This window comes from Populus nigra, chromosome 19 (assembly GCF_951802175.1).
Source record: "Populus nigra chromosome 19, ddPopNigr1.1, whole genome shotgun sequence".
Classification (NCBI taxonomy): domain Eukaryota; kingdom Viridiplantae; phylum Streptophyta; class Magnoliopsida; order Malpighiales; family Salicaceae; genus Populus; species Populus nigra.
In genome coordinates this window covers 4041874-4062139 of record NC_084870.1, presented here as the reverse complement: position 1 = coordinate 4062139, position 20266 = coordinate 4041874, and the positions used below count along the sequence as shown (strand labels likewise).

At 35.2% G+C, this 20266-nt stretch overlaps 3 protein-coding genes across 6 annotated transcripts; 1 reads left to right on the top strand and 2 right to left on the bottom strand.

The window, feature by feature from the left end:
* Positions 1-173: 173 nt before the first annotated feature.
* Positions 174-3630, bottom strand: LOC133679110 (uncharacterized). 2 transcript variants are annotated; one of them, XM_062101621.1, is made up of 6 exons: positions 3443-3630; positions 2080-2152; positions 1715-1808; positions 1413-1529; positions 1265-1322; positions 174-1036 (listed from the first exon to the last, which is right to left on the bottom strand). In XM_062101621.1, the coding sequence occupies exons 1-6, from the start codon at positions 3473-3475 to the stop codon at positions 530-532; spliced, it is 882 nt and encodes a 293-aa protein (XP_061957605.1). In that variant the 5' UTR covers positions 3476-3630; the 3' UTR covers positions 174-529. The 2 variants fall into 2 exon arrangements, with proteins under 2 accessions (XP_061957605.1, XP_061957606.1); XM_062101622.1 differs by lacking the exon at positions 3443-3630 and adding an exon at positions 2362-3435.
* A 4421-nt stretch (positions 3631-8051) lies between these two features.
* Positions 8052-12812, top strand: LOC133679150 (uncharacterized). 3 transcript variants are annotated; one of them, XM_062101656.1, is made up of 2 exons: positions 8052-8243; positions 10680-12812. In XM_062101656.1, the coding sequence occupies exon 2, from the start codon at positions 10709-10711 to the stop codon at positions 12677-12679; it is 1971 nt and encodes a 656-aa protein (XP_061957640.1). In that variant the 5' UTR covers positions 8052-8243; positions 10680-10708; the 3' UTR covers positions 12680-12812. The 3 variants fall into 3 exon arrangements, with proteins under 3 accessions (XP_061957640.1, XP_061957639.1, XP_061957638.1); XM_062101655.1 differs by having other exon boundaries at positions 9030-12812; XM_062101654.1 differs by having other exon boundaries at positions 8738-12812.
* On the bottom strand, positions 12725-19179 carry LOC133679151 (4-diphosphocytidyl-2-C-methyl-D-erythritol kinase, chloroplastic/chromoplastic-like). Its single transcript, XM_062101658.1, has 11 exons — positions 18748-19179; positions 18457-18552; positions 18275-18343; positions 17978-18082; positions 17835-17891; positions 17534-17734; positions 16661-16753; positions 16467-16566; positions 15053-15152; positions 13633-13718; positions 12725-13150 (listed from the first exon to the last, which is right to left on the bottom strand). The coding sequence occupies exons 1-11, from the start codon at positions 18913-18915 to the stop codon at positions 13047-13049; spliced, it is 1179 nt and encodes a 392-aa protein (XP_061957642.1). The 5' UTR covers positions 18916-19179; the 3' UTR covers positions 12725-13046.
* Positions 19180-20266: the final 1087 nt, after the last annotated feature.

The following is a 20266-nucleotide window of genomic DNA, read 5'->3' as shown; positions in this document are numbered from 1 at the left end:
CTGTCCAAACACATTATCAAATATAGGTCTGTGTCGGGCAGTTCAAAAATTGGATTGAAACCATAGCCCATTGAGTTTAACAGGTCTGTTCTAAGGTTTTTAAAAGAAAATTAAGAGGAGACATTTTTAAAAAATAATCTCCTTAGCAAATCTGAGTTATGGCCTCCCTCGTATTTGTTCTTTATTACTTTTTATTTATTGAATTACATTTAAAATTCAAATCAATATCCACAAAAGAGTTGGGAATTCAAATCAATTCCTAGGCACGAGGACCACTGTGGTTGTCATGGACCAAGGCCTGGAAAAGGCCACATAAATATCCCATAAACTATATATGGACCAAAGTGCAGAAACGTTTAGAAGTAATGACTAATGAGCTCCATCTCAAAGATGGGAATGGTTAAACAAACTGATCTCTATGTATGCCTAGGGAAGCTACTGTGTAATCTAAATTCTAGCTGTTGTCTACCATTGCTTAATAGGATGTGAAAAAGCATATACAGCAGAACACAAACACTTGCTAGTAACTTCAGTCTTCTTCTTCATCATAATCTTCCTCGTCTATTCTTGTATTTAAGTTCGCAAGTTGAATGGGATCGATATCCATCCTTTCAATATCTGCAAGAGACCATCCAGGTACTTCCTCGTGCTTCAATTCAGGAATTGGCTTTGTTGAGGAGCTTGCAGGGACAACAGTGTCAGGTTTTGTTGAGGAATTAGCAGGGACAGAAGCTAGCACTGGTTTTGTTTCTCCATTCTCATCCAAGTCCAAATTCAGGTCAAAGTCATGGACTGGTGTTTGTAAATTTCTTCCAGCTGGAATATTATCCTTCAAATCTTCAGGCTCATAATCCTTGTCTAGCCTTCCAAGGTTTGGACTGTGCTTGTCATTATGATGAACAATGTCTGGTTCATCTTCCAACTTCCCATCCTGTGCAGCTCTCTCCCTCTCCGTGGCTCTCGTCCCACGGCCACGGCCTCTCCCTCTGCCCCTACCTCTCCCTCTACCACTGCTACTTGTCTGGGTAGTCTCATGCTGTCAAAGGAATTGTCGGTTGAGTTCTAGGTCATGTTGTTCGAAAACATAAAAACAATCCGCAACTGGTGATACAATTAACTTGTTACAGGAAAAATAACACCATTCAAACTAAAGAGCATTTTTGTAGTAGACATTGATCATAGATAATTTCTACACAATCTACAAGATAACATGACATCCAATGATATATGGAAGATAATCAAGGCGAAAGGCACAAAAACTTACTGTTCTGCTTCGATTGCACTCCTCGTCACTGTCATTGTCTTCATCATCAGCAACTTTCCTGAAGTTGAAGCATTAAGAATGCCATTAGTCACCAAACACTCTAAATGTCCAAAACTACTAATAAGATACAAGACTGGACATTCCAAACCTTCTTTTGGCAATGCCATGTTCATCAAAGGCAGCATCAGGACCACCTAAATCTGGAACCTTGCTCACAATTTCCCTCAGAAAATCAAATACATTGAATGTCTGTACACACTGTTTCCTGTAAATTTCATAGAAAAAGTCAGACCACCTTCATTCCCTGAAGTTGGAAGGCGAAGAAAACACAAACTTCATTCTCTCCTCTCTCTCTCTCTCTCTCTCTCTCTCTCAAAATAAACTACGGTCGCCAGCTTGGCACCCGCAGGTAAGATTTGTACCCAAAGACAAGAGAAAGATCTCACTTACAAATGCAATGAATTCAAGGTCTTGGCTCCCTTTTTCAGAGTTATCTCGTAAGTTCGGTCACATAGATCTTGCAAAAAGAGTTCCAAAGCTTTAGCTGCACATTTCATTACAAATATAATTAGTAATATGAATGAAACAGAACTGACATAAAGAAAAACAAGTTGAAGAAAATAAATATAGCCCATGAAAATAGAAAGCGCGGGGAGGGAGACCATTCATGGCATCGGCATAAGCATGACTTTATGAAGAGCAAGTAAGAAATGTGATGTGAGAGAAACTAGAAGGGGGCCATTCATGGCATCGGCATAAGCATGACTTTATGAAGAGCAAGTTTCATAAGCATGACTCCATATTTATTCACTTACAAACAAGAAGGGGCACAGCCATGGCAATCTTTCCGACATCCTCATCGGTTTGCATAATCTTCTTAATCCGAGCCTGTCATATAATACCAAGATAGAGTAACTAATCAGATGGTAGAAAAATAAACATAACCTAGAAAAAAAGAATATGCAAGAATGCAAGTGATATCTTTTAATAGGCCCATTAAAAGGTTGAACCACTAGATTACCCTCGAGTTGAAAATGGATGCAAACCAAAAGTTAAGAGTCCTCTACATGGTACAAGTGCTTTAAAAGTGGTAATACCTCTTCTTACAATGTTCAGAGGCCGGAGCCTTTGGAACAGGTTTTCTAGAAACGAGAACTGATGGCATTGGAAGCAGGGTCTTAAGGGGGGGGGGGAGAGAAGGGGATTTGCTCTTGGAACAAAACTACCAATTCCTATTCAAAATTCATAGCTGAGAACAGTTCTCTGCTCTTTTGGGATCGAACAACCATGGAAAGGTGAGAAACGAGGGAAGCAGAAGATAACTTCATGTCAACCGTTCAGTACAGAACAAATCGAATGTCGTCGAATAGCAGTGTAAGACTAAAAACTCGTTAATTTTTGTGTCTGTGTTTGCTTACATGCGCGCTTGTAAGAAACAATTTTTTGTTTCACAGAATGAAACTACCATGCTTCTATCATACATTACGTGCATGGAACAAATTTTCTATCTGTCTCACGATTTAGAAACCCTAGAAAACAGGGTAGCACGTGAAAAAAAAATCTCAATAGTAAATAAATAAAATAGAGCCCGAAAACGTCACGAAAACAAAACCAATCCAGCAAAGTGCCCCAGATGGAAACAAGAAAGTAATGAAACAAATTAGCCACCAAACAAATTCAGCAGCACGCAAAGGACATGTAAAACAGAGGTAAAGGGCAAGCTATAGAGAGTCAATACGCATTACAACGTGCTCTACACACCAGCAATTCTTTAAACATAATCAAATTGGTACGAGAAACAAGAGTTGGTCCGCTTATGTTTTGCCATTTCTGCTACGTTAATACATAAAAACATAACCAATCCAACAAACTGCCCCAGATGGGCCACCAAATTCAGTAGCAAGCAACAGTGCATAAATAAAGAAAATGGGCATGCAATATCAAGGACAAAAACAGATTCTGAGACTCAATACGGATTACACAGTGCCTTAAATACCAATAATTCACTAATCCCATGTTAGTATTAACGAAAAACTAATCCCAGTAGCAGAATCATTACCATGAAAAAATATTGCTAAAAATCGATAGAACCAATAGGGAAAGGAAAAAAGACAACCCGCGATTTTTTGTTCAAAAAACATGAGAGAAAAAAAACAGAGAGAGAAAGGAATAGCTTACGGCAGGGAAACGAGTGTCGAGTTTCTTCCTCATGCTACCAGAACCTCTCTCTTTCTCTTGAGGACAAATGAGGAACAGACAACGTTGTTAAGGAAAAAAGATTATTATTAGAAAAACAAAAACAAAGGGAGACGATGGACAGAAACGGAGACGGAGACGGACAGAGTTTAGCCGGGAATAAGGAAGAGAAGTTTAGGGGAATTTATTTATATTTTTTGAAAGTTTAGGGTGATTTCTTTAATTTAATTACATTTATGGGCTTTGACTGCCAACCGCTGATTTTTAGGTCCTCAGAAAAAACCCTAACCTGCCACGTTGCAACCCTGCTTCCTCTTTGGTTTTCTTTGTTTTATTTTGGTCAACTTCACCCCTCCGTATATTCTAATGTTCACCTATATCCTTATAGTTTGCAATTTTTTAATGTTGCCCCCGTAGTTTTCCACAAGTTCCTATGTGATGCCTGGTAGTACATTTTTATATGTTTTTTTCCTTATTTTTCTCTTGTTTCAGATTCTTTGTGTGCATATTATATTTTTTTCAGGAAATAAAATTTAAGAAGCGGGCTTTTTACTAAATTTTTAGGTTATTTGATTCTTAAAAATTAAATATTCTTGAGGATTTAATATAATTAATTAGTATGGAGAATGCTCTCACATTGTTATCCAAAGTTCAAAATTGTATGAGAGGTTGTAAGAAATTAATTTATTATAAATGCTCAAATAGTACAATAGGAGATGAACTTAGCCATAAAATCAATAAAAAATTTATTAGACATAAAATTGAAACTTTTGTAATACTATAAGGATAATGTTGGAAAATTTTAAATCCATTGCATAGATGGAACATTATGGATTTTTATAGGGATGAGTTGCATATATTTTACTTTTATTATTGTTGTTATTACTCTTTTGCTTTATGTCCTTGTAATTTCAATTTCCCCTTTCTAAATCTTGTTTAATGATTCGGTCATAAAACAAGGATGTCTTGACAAATTGAATCTGTCTGATTCCAAAAAAAAGATTCATTAATAATGTTTTCTTTTTTAAGTATCAATTGTTGAATTCATAATTTACAAATTACTGGATAATATTTCTAATAATTGATTGATTTTTTAATTCAAGCAATATAATCAATTCTTTATGATTAAAGTATTCGATGAATTGATATGAAAAGCCTAAGAATTGGTAAGTGGCAACAGACAATGTCTGATAAGACAAGTAACCAGTAACTATGGTAATAACAAGTTATGCTTGATAAGTTAGGTGACTTGTAATTGATATTTGTAAAAGGTTTCTTTTGATAGACGTGGAGACTCTCTAACTTTGTAGAGAAAGAAAGTATAATGATATTTTAAAAAGATAAACTCTAAATATTAAGAATGAAAAGATTGTGACATTTAACTTAAAGTATTTATGGTGTATTTATAGCTCATGAATTTTGTCATTTTACGAAAAGGAGAGGCTGAAGTGTAATTTCATCCTTGTGATATTTTGAGTTATATTCTACTTAAAATAATACATATTTAATCAATATAAAATTTTGAGGAACCCACATGGAGTCCAGAATAAATTATATGGCAAGTATTGGGTTTGGGTAAGGTTTCCAAGCTCATTAAAGGTGAAAGTAGGTCTGGACACACTACTTAAACCTAAACACTTTGGACTCAGATGTGACAGCTCGAGCCCACGAGGGCACTGGGCGTACACCTTACATGGGCGGACGCCTAACGCCCGAGCCTAACGTATTTGGGTTCAAACAGCGAGCCTAGACCCACTTTCACCTCTAAATGGGCTCAAGAATCTTGCCTATGCACTAGGTGTCCACATGCCCATGCAAGGAGCATGAGCTCGAGCTACTTGTATGGGCCCATGTTTCTTAGGTTTTTTTTTATAGGATTTTTTAGGTTCATTTATTTGGATACACCAACCTTAATATGTGATCCATATTTGCATGTAATTAACTATAAAAAATTGGTCCTTTATAGGAACAAAAGCAAAACACTTACTTACTTAACAAGATTCAATACTAGTAAGCATCATATTAGTAAACACGCGCATAAATTGAAAGATAATTACTATTAAAGAATTTGTTTTAAACCATGGTTAATATGTATATTTTATGTTAAATTAAAAATGGATTTCACTTACTTTTAGTGCTAAAATTTTATTGAGAATTATTTTCTAATAAAAATTCTTTAACATGAAACATTAAGATGATTAAAATAAATTAAGGATAAATAAAAAATTGATCTAAAAAAACTCATGGTTAATATGTTTTTATAAAACCCAAAATCCTCTTTCCCGCATAGAAAAAACACAAGATTATCTTTTAGTTTATATAGCAAAAAATTGAAGAGTTACAAATGATTTTATACATGGTAGTTTGGGTTTACTGTTAATTATATACTTAAAAAAGTATCTCATAAAAAATTAGAAAATACACCATATAAATTATAAAAATATAAAAAAATATTTTTATAAACATCTTAAAGTGTGGGAGTATTTTGCAAAAGCGATAGTACTTAATCTTGAAAAGATCAATATAAAACCTGAAATTATGAATTGTGTTTTTATCAGATATGCTTATAATAGCAACACATATCAATTTCTTGTACACAAGTCAAATATTAAGAGCATTCATCCTAGTACTATAATGAAATTAAAAAATGCTACATCTTTAACATTCAAGGAAGCATAAGAAAATCATTCATGGAGAATTATTGAAGCTAGCTCAAGTATTCATCATTAATAAAAAAAAATGATAAAGTTGAGCCTAAAATAAGTAAAAGAGAAAAAATAACTAAAATATTTGATTTTGATTTTCTAACATGTTAGAAAATGAATCTCGAATGTACTCTAAAGCAATTTTCTATCATGAAGCTTCGTATTGAAAGAAGATGGCCAATAATGATATTAAATTCATTATGAAAAATCATGCATATTCCATATGGATATATGTGGATGTTTAAATAAAAGATGAAAGTTGATGGAACTATTCACAAATATGAAGCAAAAATTGTTGTTAAATGTTTGAAACAACAAGAAGACATGGATTATTTTGACACATGTTCACCTATATCAAGAATAAATTCTATTATAATATTAATAGTCATTACAACTATTAACAAACTTGAAATACCTTAAATTGATGCAAAAATGACTTTCTTAAATGGTGATCTCAATGAAGAGATTTACATGGAACAATCCAAAAGGTTTTTTTTTTTTGTTAATGGACAAGAAAAAAAATCTTTAAGCTTGTTAAGTCATTATATAGTTTGAAACAAACACATAAATAATAACATGAAAATTTTGAGAAGGTCATGTTGTCAAATAAATTTAAATTTTAATGAATGAACTATGAAGAATTTGAATTAGAACTCTTTATACTACGTTTTCAGCTATAATTGTTAGTGAGACTATCATAAAATAAAAGGTATCGTTTTTATAAGTTTATTCACACTAATCTTAGACCTAACCATATCCAAATTCAAATAGTTCTATGAAGGTTTGAAATTTTCAAATTTAGAAACTAAAACTCAATTTGTTATGATTGATTTGAGTTTGGAAATGATTGTTAATTTTATAATTCATAAGATCAAAAGAATTGTTTTACATATCATTTCAAATACGTAGAGATGTCTCAATTCAAACACCTAATAATTCATATATTATATCCTAAAGAACAAATATTTTAGGGGTGTGATGGGGTCTTAAAAAATCAATGTAATTTAGTTGCAAAGTTTGATAATCAGTTAATCTCTTGATTCTAACAATTTAATACTTTCTTTTTAACCAAGGTGGTTGCCTAGTGTCTAATAGGTCAAGGTAATCGGTGCCTATAAAAGATTCATTTTGTAGATTTTAGGACTCTTAAATACTTAATTAAGTATATTTTTAGAAAGATAAAGTACAATAATATTTAAAAAAGATGAGCTCTGAAAAATTTTATGTTAAAAATGTTGAAAATGAAGAAATTATGAGCTTGGAACTTGAAAGATTTATAAAATATTTATAACTCATGAGTCTTGTCCTTTTGTAAAGAGAAAGGCTGAAGAATCATTTTTTTCATATGATATTTTGAATTGTATTCCACTCAAAATAATACATATTATATTAGTATAAAATATTAAAAGACCGTATGGAGGTTTTGAAAAATTATAGAGGGAGTAGAGTGTTGAGCTCAAGCGAGTTGCCTAATCTTGTTTTGGGGAGGGGGGCATGGGCTAGGCGCGTTGCTAAAAAACCATAGATTTTGAGCTCAATGAATTTGAGTTTATTATAGTTATTATTTATAATTTGTTTGTTTTTCATTTAAAAAATGCTTTTGAAAATATTTAATTTTTTTCTTCATTTTTCTATGATTTTATATTGTATTAATATTAACAATAAAATTTAAAAAATAAAAAATATTAATTTAATATATTTTTAAATAAAATAACAATTAAAAAATCAACCACTTGCACCGTATTAATCATTACCGTAAATGGCCTCTGTATAACTTAGCCTAAAAAGGAAAGAAGAAGACAATTGAACGCAAGGGCCACATGGCTCTCATCCATCCATCCACATCCCTCTTGGATTAAAAATATATAAGGTCTCATCTTTTTAGATTTTATTTTTACAAAAAACAAAGAAACCAATAAAAACAAAAATCAAAATCCCTCTTTTCTCGCCCCCCTCTCTCTCCAAAAACCCTAATTCTATTCGGACCATTCGGTTTCAACCTCTACCAATCCCTTTCTCCTTCCCTATTCAATCTCCACCGTCCGATCGATCACACTGCCGTCTCGCTCTCTCCGCAGGTCTGCCCTCCCTCCTCCCCCCCTTTCTAAGTCTTACCATTCAATCTTGATTTTGATTAATTGACAGAATCTCTATCGAATTATGGATTTGAATTCGATTTTATCGCTCTGCTTAAGATTGAGAATCTCGATGATTAAGAATTTTTTTTGATGGATCTATCAATTGGACTATTTTAATCAATTGACGATAATTTTGGCATATATGATCGTAATCAATGGAGTAATGTTAAAGGATTGGAAATGTCGGTGCGGTGGAATTAACCGTCAAAGGAGAAGGAAAATGATACTTTGTTTTTTTGCGGCAGTTTTTTTCTTTTTTTCCCTTTAGTTTCGAAGGAATCGTTTTTTAGTGTATTTAGGGCTTGGTCTGCTTAAGATGAAGTTGAAATTAGGGTTTTTCTCATTAAGTTTTAAGAATTGAGACTTGTTTGGGGTGTGAATTCGTTGATTTTATCTTGTTTACTTCCAAGTTTTGATTAATTTCAATTTGGCAGGTCATTTTATATGGTGTTAGGTTGCTTTTCTTGTGTTTGCTGTTTTGTTGCTGCTAGCGTTGTTATTTGGTAGCTGAAAAGCACTGACTTTGATCGGTGGCATGTTATTAGGGAAAATTGCTCTAGTGGAGAAAGATTCTGTTGGAAATATATGAAAAATTAATTCCAATCAAATATATAGCTTATAGTGGTATGCTCATGCATTTGTGTTGTGCTTTGTTAAACATGTTACATAGTTTGATAGTGATAGTTTGGGTTTTAAAAAAATGTTCTTTATTTTGGGAGAAGTCAGGGTGTTAGTGGACAATTAGGTTGAGCACTTGAGTTCATGTGGTTCCTTGTGGCTACTCTTCTCGATAATTCTGTGGGGATTGCTCTAAGAAATCAAGTTCTTAAAGAGTGATGGGATCTCAAATTCACCAATACTTCAATGCTCGAAGACTCATTTTGGTGATGGAGAAACAGAAATGAAACAATTATGTTTGAACATTTGGATATCTTCATTGAGATTCAGCAAGACCAGTAACTGTTGAAAGCAATGTTGTGAAGATTGCAATAGTGTTGTTACTTTTGTAAACTCCATTAAATTTTGCTTCATTTCTTTAACTGCTAAAGTGCCTGCAGATTTCTCTTATTTTTGAACTATTTGGATCCTAACGGTTCAGAATATTTATGCTCTGGAAGAAGAGGCCTTATTTGTGGAGTTTTTTCACTTCCTCGTTTGTGCTAAGGAAAACTCTAGCTCTTTTGTTAACTCTTCACAATGGAAATTACATCATTGGATGATATTTGGGCCTTTCAAGTGACTCGCAACTGTTGGTGTCTTTGTAAAAATTTTAAAACCTTGCTTTAGCCAATGGGGACACAATAGATCTGAAGAATTGGAACACGAGCTAAAGGCACAAAATAGTTGATAACTTGGCTGTTCAAATGCTTCAAGAGTGGTTTTGCTTGTAACAAAGGTGACGAAGTGGGTAGGCAAGGATGTGGCAGTGTTGAGATTCCCTGGTTAAGAATGGCTTCCTTATGATTTTTGGAGTACGCATTTAAGAACTTCGAAGCTTTGCTAAACAAATCAGTTTCAACAGTTTTAGGTTTATGAATACTGTGAAATGTGAAAAACTTTATGATGCTTTGTCAAATTGGAGAGTAATCTATCATGGGGAAACTTGTGATTTTGTAGTGATGCTTAACTTTATTACAACAGTTTTTTTTTGGTAATTTCCTGGAGTTTTCTGAAGATGACATTTATGTGTTATCATGAAATCAAATTTAACTCTCAAACTCCACGTCTCTGATGTATATGGTCTCTGCATTATCCTGTATTATGATTTGGAACAAATTTTTCTGGCAATTTAATATGGATGGTTGTTAAGTGAGTGATTGTATTTTTGCAAAATAAAATATTGTTTAATTATATGATTAGTTCTATTTTTTGGTTTGGTTCTCCAAGAAGCATGTTCAACATGGACATGCCAGAAAGTGCATTTAATGAGTTGACTGGTCTGATAGTACTTATGGTATTCTTTTAGCTGCAGGGTATCAGGATTTGTAATGAGCGGTTGTTTGAACTTTATTTTTTCGATGCATATTGGTAGTTTCTTTTCTCACTTTAAAGTTCTGCCACAGGCATCATTAAAACATTAGTTAAATGAGATGGTCAGTAGGTGGTTATGCCTGTGTTTAACCCTTGTATTTTCATTCTGCATCTTTTCATGCAGCAGTTTTTGAGGTTCTGTCCTTGAATAAATAGCATATGCGTGGCTATCTGTATATTATATCACAAAATAACAACTTCCTTTAATGCTTCCAAATAAACTTGTGTGAAGATATTGAGTGGATGATCGCTGGTTATTATAGTGTCTGATATAATGTTGATCTCGCATGACCAAGTTATTTGTCTTTTTTCACAACATTCTAAATGTCTCGATCATTATTGTAGACATCACAGGAACATATTTGCCTTTTGAGATGTCTCCAGCATCAAAATCTAAGTCAAAGGACAAAAAGGCTGGCAAGGAACCCCAGAAGGCTTCATCAAAGCCTTCGGGAACTGCTAATGCAGGGAGTGGTATCTCAGCTAGCGCATACAATCCACTGTCTGGAACATTTCATACCATTGAAACAGTGTCAACATCCTCTGCTTTACCTCTACACAGTAATGGTCGTTTCCGAAACATAGATGAGACAGATGATCATCCTGGTGGCTTGTTAGGAGCTGGAGTTGATTATGATTCTGTTTCAAATAATGGTAGCTGGTCTGGGGAGTCAGAAGATCAAAAAGAGAAGAATTCTAATCATCCAGTCCGGCAAGAAACAATACCAGGTGCTGACAATGACAAGCGGGAAAAAATCCGCCAGAAGAATGAGAAAAAGCATCAGCGTCAAAAGGAGAGGCGAGCACAAGAATTGCGTGAGCGGTGCACCGGCTATCTCATGTCGAGAAAGCTGGAAGCTCTAGCTCAACAGCTTGTTTCAATGGGATTTTTGCATGAACGGGCAACAATGGCTCTTATATTGAATGAAGGAAAGTTAGAAGAATCTGTGACATGGCTGTTTGAAGTGGGTGAACATGCAGATAAGCACAGGGATCAAAACCTTGGTGGGGGTACTTTGAAAATTGATATATCAGAAGAGCTTGCTCGGATTGCAGAAATGGAAATCAGATATAAGTGCACAAAGCAGGAAGTTGAAAGAGCTGTGGTTGCCTCTGAGGGTGATCTCGAGAAGGCCACAGAAAGTTTAAGACAACTGAAGCTAGATCCACCACCTGCTCCACCAAAACCTGAGGAAACTGGTGATCCTCTGACCTCAAGCAGTGATAAGCTTTCTGTAGCAGGTAGCCAGAATATGGTGAGACCACAACCAAAGCTCAACCCAACTTCTTTGATACAGCAAAGAAGAGATAAAGATTTTAACTATACAAAAGCAGGTGTTCCAGTGGGAGGATCTTTGGAATCTGGGGGTAAAAATGAGCAGCCTTTGAAGAGAATACAACCGAAGTTGGATTGGCCAAAACCTCAGCCAACTCCGACTCCAACTGACAAAAGATGGCTAAGTGCGGGATCAAATCCTTCTGTTTCTTATTCTTTGGCATCTCCTTTGCAAGCGCCACCTCCACCTGCCAAGACAGAAACCCGTTATGTTGCTGCTGGAAGTGAATATAAGAGCCTTCAGCCTGGAACAGTTAGAGAACCAGTGATAATGATGCAGCGGCCTCAATCGATAAATTCAAAGCAGGTTCCAATTACAAGCATAAGCTCATCTCCTCCCGGGACAGCTGCCGGTTGGTATCCCACCAATAGAGTTGACATCATGAAGCCAAATGGCTTGATGCCTCCCATTCCTAGCACAAGAAGCCCCAGCCCAAACAATCAGATGTTCCACCAATTTCATTATCAACAACCACAGCATTTTGTTCCCAGCAATGGTCCAGGGGATTCTCCTGGAACCAGCAAAGTAAATGGGTTGTGGAGTAGAGCTAGTGCATCACCATCACTCGCTGCTGCTTCTTCCCTTGGACTTTTCTCTGGATTGGGTTCCACGGGTTCATCAGGGGCATCCTCTCCGGTTGATTGGAGCACCTCTGGGTCAATGGCGCAGTTAGACTACACCAGCATAGACTGGAGTTTGGACCGAGGTTTATCTTCCCCGAGGCCTGGTGGATTATGGTTAGGGCCAACAAATTTAAAGAGCAGCGCACAAACGTATGATTCTAGCAGCGCACAAATGTATGATTCTAGCAGCGCTTCTGGCTTTGGTGCCAGGCTGGCAATGAGATCAGCTCCCGGTGGCAATGGCATACCCGTTCCAGGATTGCAGGATGGTGGTGTGGCTAATTCAGAAACATCCACCCCCGGTTCCCTTGAATGGACTTCGCCATTTGAAGGGAACGATCTCTTTGGCTTGTCAAGACAGTTTGTTTCATCTCCTTCGCTGTAGGGTGGTGGAAATGATTTCAATGAATAAAATGAAAAAGAAAAGGAAAAAAGAAAACCTCAAAATGTGTTTGAATTTGATGTTGGTGCTGGTTCCCTGTGTTGATTGTTGGTGAATATCATTCTAGTTTCTCAAAGGTCCTTTGCTTTTGATCTCTTTCCCCCCCCCCCTTCCCTTACATTTAACTTGTTATCATAATTGGCGAGGCGATGACAAACGGTTTCCACTCACTAGAGCATAACGCTCATTGAAGAATATTCATTTATCCTGATGGCACCCTCCCTCCCATCCCATCCCAGCTTCAACTGTCCAAAGATTTCTCTACTCCCAACTTTCCATTGTTTTTATACAGCAAGAGAATAATAATAATTCACTCGATAGAGCGGGTAAATTCAGGTGGAGAGTCACAAATTGTTGAACTTGAACCAGGTTGTTGATACCATTGATTTGCTTCACGATTAACGAAATTGGCCTCTGCAATCAGAGTTGAATTCACAAATTATGAGAAAGAAAAGAGGAGGTTTCTTCTTTCATCATAAAAGTCGCCCACAGAAGCTTTTTTTTTTTAAAAAAAGAAAAAAATCGATCTTTTTTTGGCTTGCCTCTGATTATATAAACCTTAATCCCAGTTACAGTTTTTTTTTTTTGGAGTACAGTAACGGTTGCATTTCAAAATGTTTTTCACTCGAAAATATTCAAAATAATATTTTTTTAAGTCTTTAAAAATCATTTTTGACATCAACACATCAAAATAATCTTAAAACATCAAAAATATTAATTTAAATCAAAAAAAAAATTAAAAAACATTTTTAAAATACAAAAACAAACAGTCACGTCATGCATCACCAACTTCAAAAGTATTGGGGATTTGCTCTTTCAAGTCCTTGGGAACTCTAGTTAGGCAGGCAGTCACAGGTGAAATAGTAAGCTACAGGGTAGAACTACTAGAGCTTTACCTGACACGAAAACATCCTGGTACTCGTCCTCATCATATATGAATTGTGGAGGATCTGGTGAGCCAATCCCAACTATTGTGCTTCCACTGCATGAAGTATATGGGAAAATAAAAATAAGATTATGGCAAAATGGATCAACTTTTATGTAAATTTTAGCAGCTATCATCAATGTTCTAAAATTAAAAACATGGCTTCAACTCTTCTTTGGCACGTCAGGATTAAAATATATAACTATGCAAACAAAATTTAAAAGCTACAGCTGATCATTTACATACTTCATGCAAACTGTTTGCTTTATTCCAACTCTCCTTGCACCGTATATCATGTTATCAACTACAACAGCTCACTTATTACGAGATGCATGCGGTAAATAAGCTCATTTTGTAAAACTTTGAATGCAAATACACATAGAGAGAACCCAGCAAACACAACAAAATAAGACTTTGACAAAATATACATATAACTTAAAATTCAAAATACATGAAGAAATAAAAAATATCAAGGATTTGCACCACCTTACTGGTGCAGGAGAAATGAATTCGACAGTTTCAACTTACAAGACACTTCTGCAACCAAAAAGACCTCATTCCATCCTAACTTCAATATTGGTTAGAAAGGGTCTATGCATTTGATGATAAGCATGTTCAGAAATGAGCTTCAAAGGCTTTAGTGTTGCTAAATGGGCTGCATAAATGAAAATTTAAGGCAATTATATCATGGAATTTGAGTAGTTTGTGGAAGATTAAGGTTTAAGGGTCAGGAGTCAAGAGAGGATGGTATTTTTCGAAATTATAGATGAATTCTTAATGGATAGTGGCAGTAACTAGAGAAGTTAAAAGAAAGAGAAAAAGGCACCAAGAAGATATAAACAAGGTTACAAAAGGTCACCCATGCTCCAAACAGAAATTCGGCATTTTCTTCTCTCTTTTTAACAACAATATTCTTTTAAAATAGCAATTTCAACCGCCCTCTCTCTCTCTCTCTCTCTCTCTCACTCAAGGAGAAAAGGCATTCTAGCATACTCCAGTTGGGCTGCATTAGATATGAGAGATGCCTAGTGGATAAATAGTTTTGACTTGATTTTATATCTGCTCTATAGTAAGTGTGCCTTTAAGGACCATAAGGATAACAGACCTTGCCGAAAATTATTCAATTTGTAGAAAGGATTTGAATGCTTACTATTGTTATGAACATGGGGTGTTTACACACACAATTATGAGCTAAGAAACTTATAATGACAAGTTAAAGACTCTGTCACTTATCAAAACCATGGAATACAGTATCTCATGCACTCAACTGCAGTAGTCCAAATCTCATTAAGATTCATTGGAAATGTTATACTATCAAATATAACCATTTTGCTGACTTATGATAAGCGTGGATTCAATATGAAGATTCCAATAGCAATCCAGCATCATACCTCCCAGACATAAAAACAGCATCATATTGTCCACGGCCAGCTGCAGCTATACGCTGTTTCAATCTTTTGAGAGAGGCGAGAACTTCAAAAGCAGGGGGCTCTACAAAAGAACTCATCCAAGAATATATAAAAAAATGAATATTCTTTCACCATAAAGCAAGCAGAAAACAAAATGTATGATTGGACCAGGAAGGCAGCCTAGCTATCCAAGAACTGCCATGAGCCTAGAGGGAGTTGTGACTACGAATGACAAGGAAGTCTCTAACCTGCAACACCACTCTATATGTCCCAAAAAAGAGTGGTTAAATGGGTGAAAGGATGGGTTTTGTTATTGCTGTGAGAACCTGAGACAAGCATGCGTTAGGGGTAGATTTAGGGCCACCCAACCCAACCCAATTGTGCATGCGTGAAAGCATCAACCATTATTTGTCTTTTGTTCTGCAATTTACCTTATTCTTATCCCATTCATAAATAGCATGTTTCAATCTGCGTCACACTTTTACCTTGGGGAGCATTGTCAGTATGTTAGGAAAAGTGCCACGTGTGCTTACCATCAGCAAGCAATATTTAATCTCAAGAGCTGCTGGTCAAGACTTTGCACATAGGACAGGCAAAGAGTGGTGGTGATGGTGGCAGCACAAAGAGAGAGGCAGTGATCCAGATTAGGCCCCAGTGCTTCTTCTCCATATTGAACTGGAGAGAGTGTTATTGCTTTGACCTTGAAAGCATTTGATTGAGAAAATTGGAGGTTTTTTACAGTATGGAGTGGGATTTCAAGCTTTAATGAATATATGCTTCAGTTTTAATTTGAGAATCGGCTTAAGGAGATGTTTGTCTGTCTTTCTAGTGTGTTTGTGTTGGGTGGGGAGATAGGTATGGAGTTCTATCTCATAGGCACAGAAGTGATGGAAGTGAAATCTTTTCCCTGACTTGTGAGGCAGGGCAGGAATAGGGGAAGATTTTCTTGCAGCAATACCTCATCAGGGAGGAGACATCCATCCCCAACCCACCCTGCTGCCATTCATAATTCACCAATCCCAACTGATTTTCCAATACTTTCATCAATAGATTATGATACTATGCCAATTAGAACCAGCTTGTGTCATATCCAATAAATTGGGATCTACCAGAAAGATCTTTTTGATGCATGACGCATGGGACAGCAACGTGCAGCTGTGATAGTGTGTTTCATATATTCTACAACAAAACTTGTGTTTTCCAGTTACTTCATAAATAATTTATTAGGCGAAGAACAAAAACCAAATTGGTTATCCAGAAATCAAAAACAACCAAAGGTTTTCATGCAGGATTAAATAATCTGAAAGCAGGAAACCGTAGAAAGAACAGAAGGAAAAAAAGGTATTTTGAAAAGGAGGAAAAGAAAGCAAACTCGTGTATCTCTGTAGATTCATACCTAAATCATTGATACAAACATCTTGAGATATTCCATTCCTTGAGATCTTCTCTAGCAATGTTAAAGGATCAGCTTGACTGGTTTTGTCCAATTGAAAGCGCTGAAAAATCAAGAGACTTCTCTTGTCATGTAAATGAGCTGATGTTAAAGACGTGCAGACAGTGTTCTAATCCATAATATCAAAACTGAAATACCTTGTAAACTTCTGCAGTTGAACATGCCTGTGGGGGCTTTATGAGAACCATTGGCTTATCCAAAGGTACTAGTGAAGGAATATCTTGAACAATCTGGACAACAAGAGCAAAACTTCAGCAAGATCAGAAACTACACAGAAGAATTGCATTTCTAGATGTGCAAGCACATTAGGAGTATGCATATATAACTGCATGTGCACATCCTTCTAACTGTAACTAAGAGAAATTATTTTAAGCGATTCATATTGTTTTGTCAGGAAAAGGCTAGCAAGTTCCCCCAATGGCAAACCGACTTTGAAATAATTTCCTCTAGGCAAGATCTTTATTACTAATCCAAACATTTGTGTAATCCTGTATGCATGATACTCACCTCAACTAAGCTTTAACTTCACAATAGGTGAGGTTGGCCACATGAATTTTTTCCCCATCATTCTGCCTTGTGTAGGAGAAAATCTTCCATGAGACGCTCAGAAGCCTAAAACTAGTTTTGTTGGTAGTTGGTACCTAACTAGGGCCATAACTTCAAAGATGTTATTGCCATAACACCTATGCATGATATAACATCACAACAAAAGGATACCAATCAGAAAATGCCACCTAAACAGCATAAATGCCTCCCCTGGTCTTCCAGACTAGACCAAACCAGCCCTCAGTCCTCCAGGGAGGGGAGAGTTTGCAACCATACTCATGAATCATAGCAAAAGCAATATATAAAAAGAGGAATTTAGCTCTCTCAAAGGAGTGAGGGAAATCTCAATCACGTCCATAATTGAATTATTGCCCTATGTCTGGAATTGAGAGCATGATAGAAACATGAAGCGGAATAAGGAATGCTGTCTTTGACTTACTTGACAAAGCAAAATTCATACATACCTCACCACGACCAGTACAGTAGGCTGCTCCATGAGAAAAAAAGAAGGGGATATCTGAACCAATCTCACTTGACCATTCTTGGAGTTCCTTCTCAGTAGCAAGACAACCACTAAATTGATTTGCGGCCCACAGGGCAGTTGCAGCATTGCTGCTCCCACCACCAAGCCCTGCCCCAGTGGGCACTTTTTTGTCTAAATGAATCTTCCAACAAAATTCAAAATAAGAAAATTTACTATTACTATTCAATTACTAAGTTTTATCAAGAAACAGATCTTCAACACTAACCAATAGCACTTCTTACCCAAAAGAAGTTCTCTGTGCCGGTCTTTTTCCTGTAAAGATTAAGGGCTTTAATGATCTGTATGAAGAAAATCATGAGAAAATAAGTTCACAAGCATATCAGAAATCAATAAAACATCAAAAACACTATTATTTATGCCTTACCAAATTATCTTCAGTAAGGGGCACACCAGACACATTGGTTGATAATCGATCAATACTTTTTGATGGCGACAGAGAGAATTTAATCACATCTCCTAGACTAATCACCTGAAGGAGCAAAAGGGGCCAAATTATGAATTTTTGAAGATTCAAATGATATATCAAACTAAAACTAAAGTTAGCATTAAAAAAACGCCAAATCAATATGGATCCTTTTTACGATTAACTTGTATACACTGGTGTCCATAGCTCTAAAAAGAAGGCTAAAGGCAAACACTGCTTAAATTTGGACAAACTTACATGAAATAGAGAAGCCAAATCATGATACCCATCTTCTCTCTTACTGGTTATTCTCAAGAAAACATTAACCTACACCAAATAGCAATGCCACAATGCACATAAATAAATTAAGAAAACAAAACAAACCCAATTATCATAAAAGTCAAGCACAAGCAAAGCATGAGAATACTAAAAAGACAAACCTTGCAAGGTGAGAAAAGAGTGAGCCTTGAGAGAGGAGCCTGTTTATCCACCTCATCAGCCAAGTTGTTTATCCTTCCATCAGGATCATACACTAGCTAAATTGCCCCCACCAACCAAGAAAATCAAAAATAAAAACCCAAAAAGTTCAAAACTTGAACTCAAAGCATAAACAACAACTATGGTAAAATGAAAACAAAAACAAATAAAACAACCTCAAAAAACCCAAAAAAAGTTCAAAACTTTGAACCCAAAACACAAACAACAAAGAATTTTAAGCCTAAAGCACACACCTCTACTTTCTTTCCTGTGGCTTTAACAACTGGGGTCTTTGGAAATTGAAGTTGTTGACAAAAAGAAAAAGGCCCACGGGGCTTAAACGAAGAGATATTGCTTTTACTTGATAGATTGCAAGATGGTTGGAAATGAAAAGTATTGCAAAGAAGATGAAAAGAAGCCATGGATGCTTGTGTTTGCTCTAGCTGCTGCTATCACAGGCGCATGGATTCAGTGTTAAAACAGTGAAATTCAAGCTCCAATTTAATAGTGTTTGGTATGACTGCTGAGCATAATACCGAGGTGTGTTTCTTGCATAAAATGTTTATACTTTGGTTGGCGTTTTGTGTGGAATTTTTCTATTGTTGGGACAAGGAGGGAGACATCAGTCGTGAAACATGAGTGGAGTTATGGTTCTGTTCGTTGGAGGACGATGATTGATTAACGCAAAAACTATGTGTTTAATTCCTTTAAAACTAAATTTGTTTATAATTTAGTTTTTTTTTTCTTAAATTTTTTAATTTAATATTTCTAAAAATAAAATTAAGAAAACTAGACTTCTATCTCACATGGGTAAGATGAGGAAATTTGGTTGTGAAAAAAAATATTTTTGAAAGAAAAAACTAATAATTCATGATGGTCAAGACCAATTAAGAGATTATTTACTTGAGAAATTAATTATTTGATTCTAATAAAATACAAATTATAATTAAATTCGTTTCTTTTTCATGGATTTTTAGTCTTTTAGTTTTAGATAGGTTAATCCATATTTCAAGTAGGAATAGATTATAATTTAATCTCTGTATTTTATTTTACTTTTTATTTTGTGTACTTTTGGTTTTAATAATCAAAAGTTACTTCCTTTATAAAAGTTGATGATAGTTAATTTAAAAAAAAAAATACATGAATTATCCTTTTAAATCCATTTTGTTTGGAGTAAGTGAGATTATAAATTTTGATTTGAAATGAATAACGTTTTAAGATTGTGAAAAAGCAACCTAATAATTAAGTGGCAAACAAATATGAAAATTATAGAGATTCAATTGGTGATTTAATTGGATTGAATTGGGGTGATCATTTTCAGTTCGGTTTGGTTTTTATTAAAAATAATTAAATTAATTTTTTATGAAAAACCAAACCGAAACCTGTTCAAACCAACCGGTTTTGGTTCTGTTCGGTTTGGCTCGGTTTTTTCTGTTTTACTCGGTTTGAGTTCGGTTTTTTCGGTTTCAGGCTTATAAAACCGAAACCGAACCGAACCGGTCAGTTTTTTCAAAATTTTAATCGGTTTTTTTTCATGGTTCGGTTTTTTCGGTTTTTTTACTCATCTTGAAATTTAATATTAGTTTTTTTAATCAAAAGAATTAACTTCACTAAAAATTCATGATTGAATAATAATTTACTATCAAATCAGCATGTTACAAAAATATATAAATAATTAGATTTGTCAAGGACTTGCTTTAAATTCAAACATACTGAAAGCAAACCAAGAAATGATTGAAACAAAACTAGGAATTATATTTACCTCTATTACAA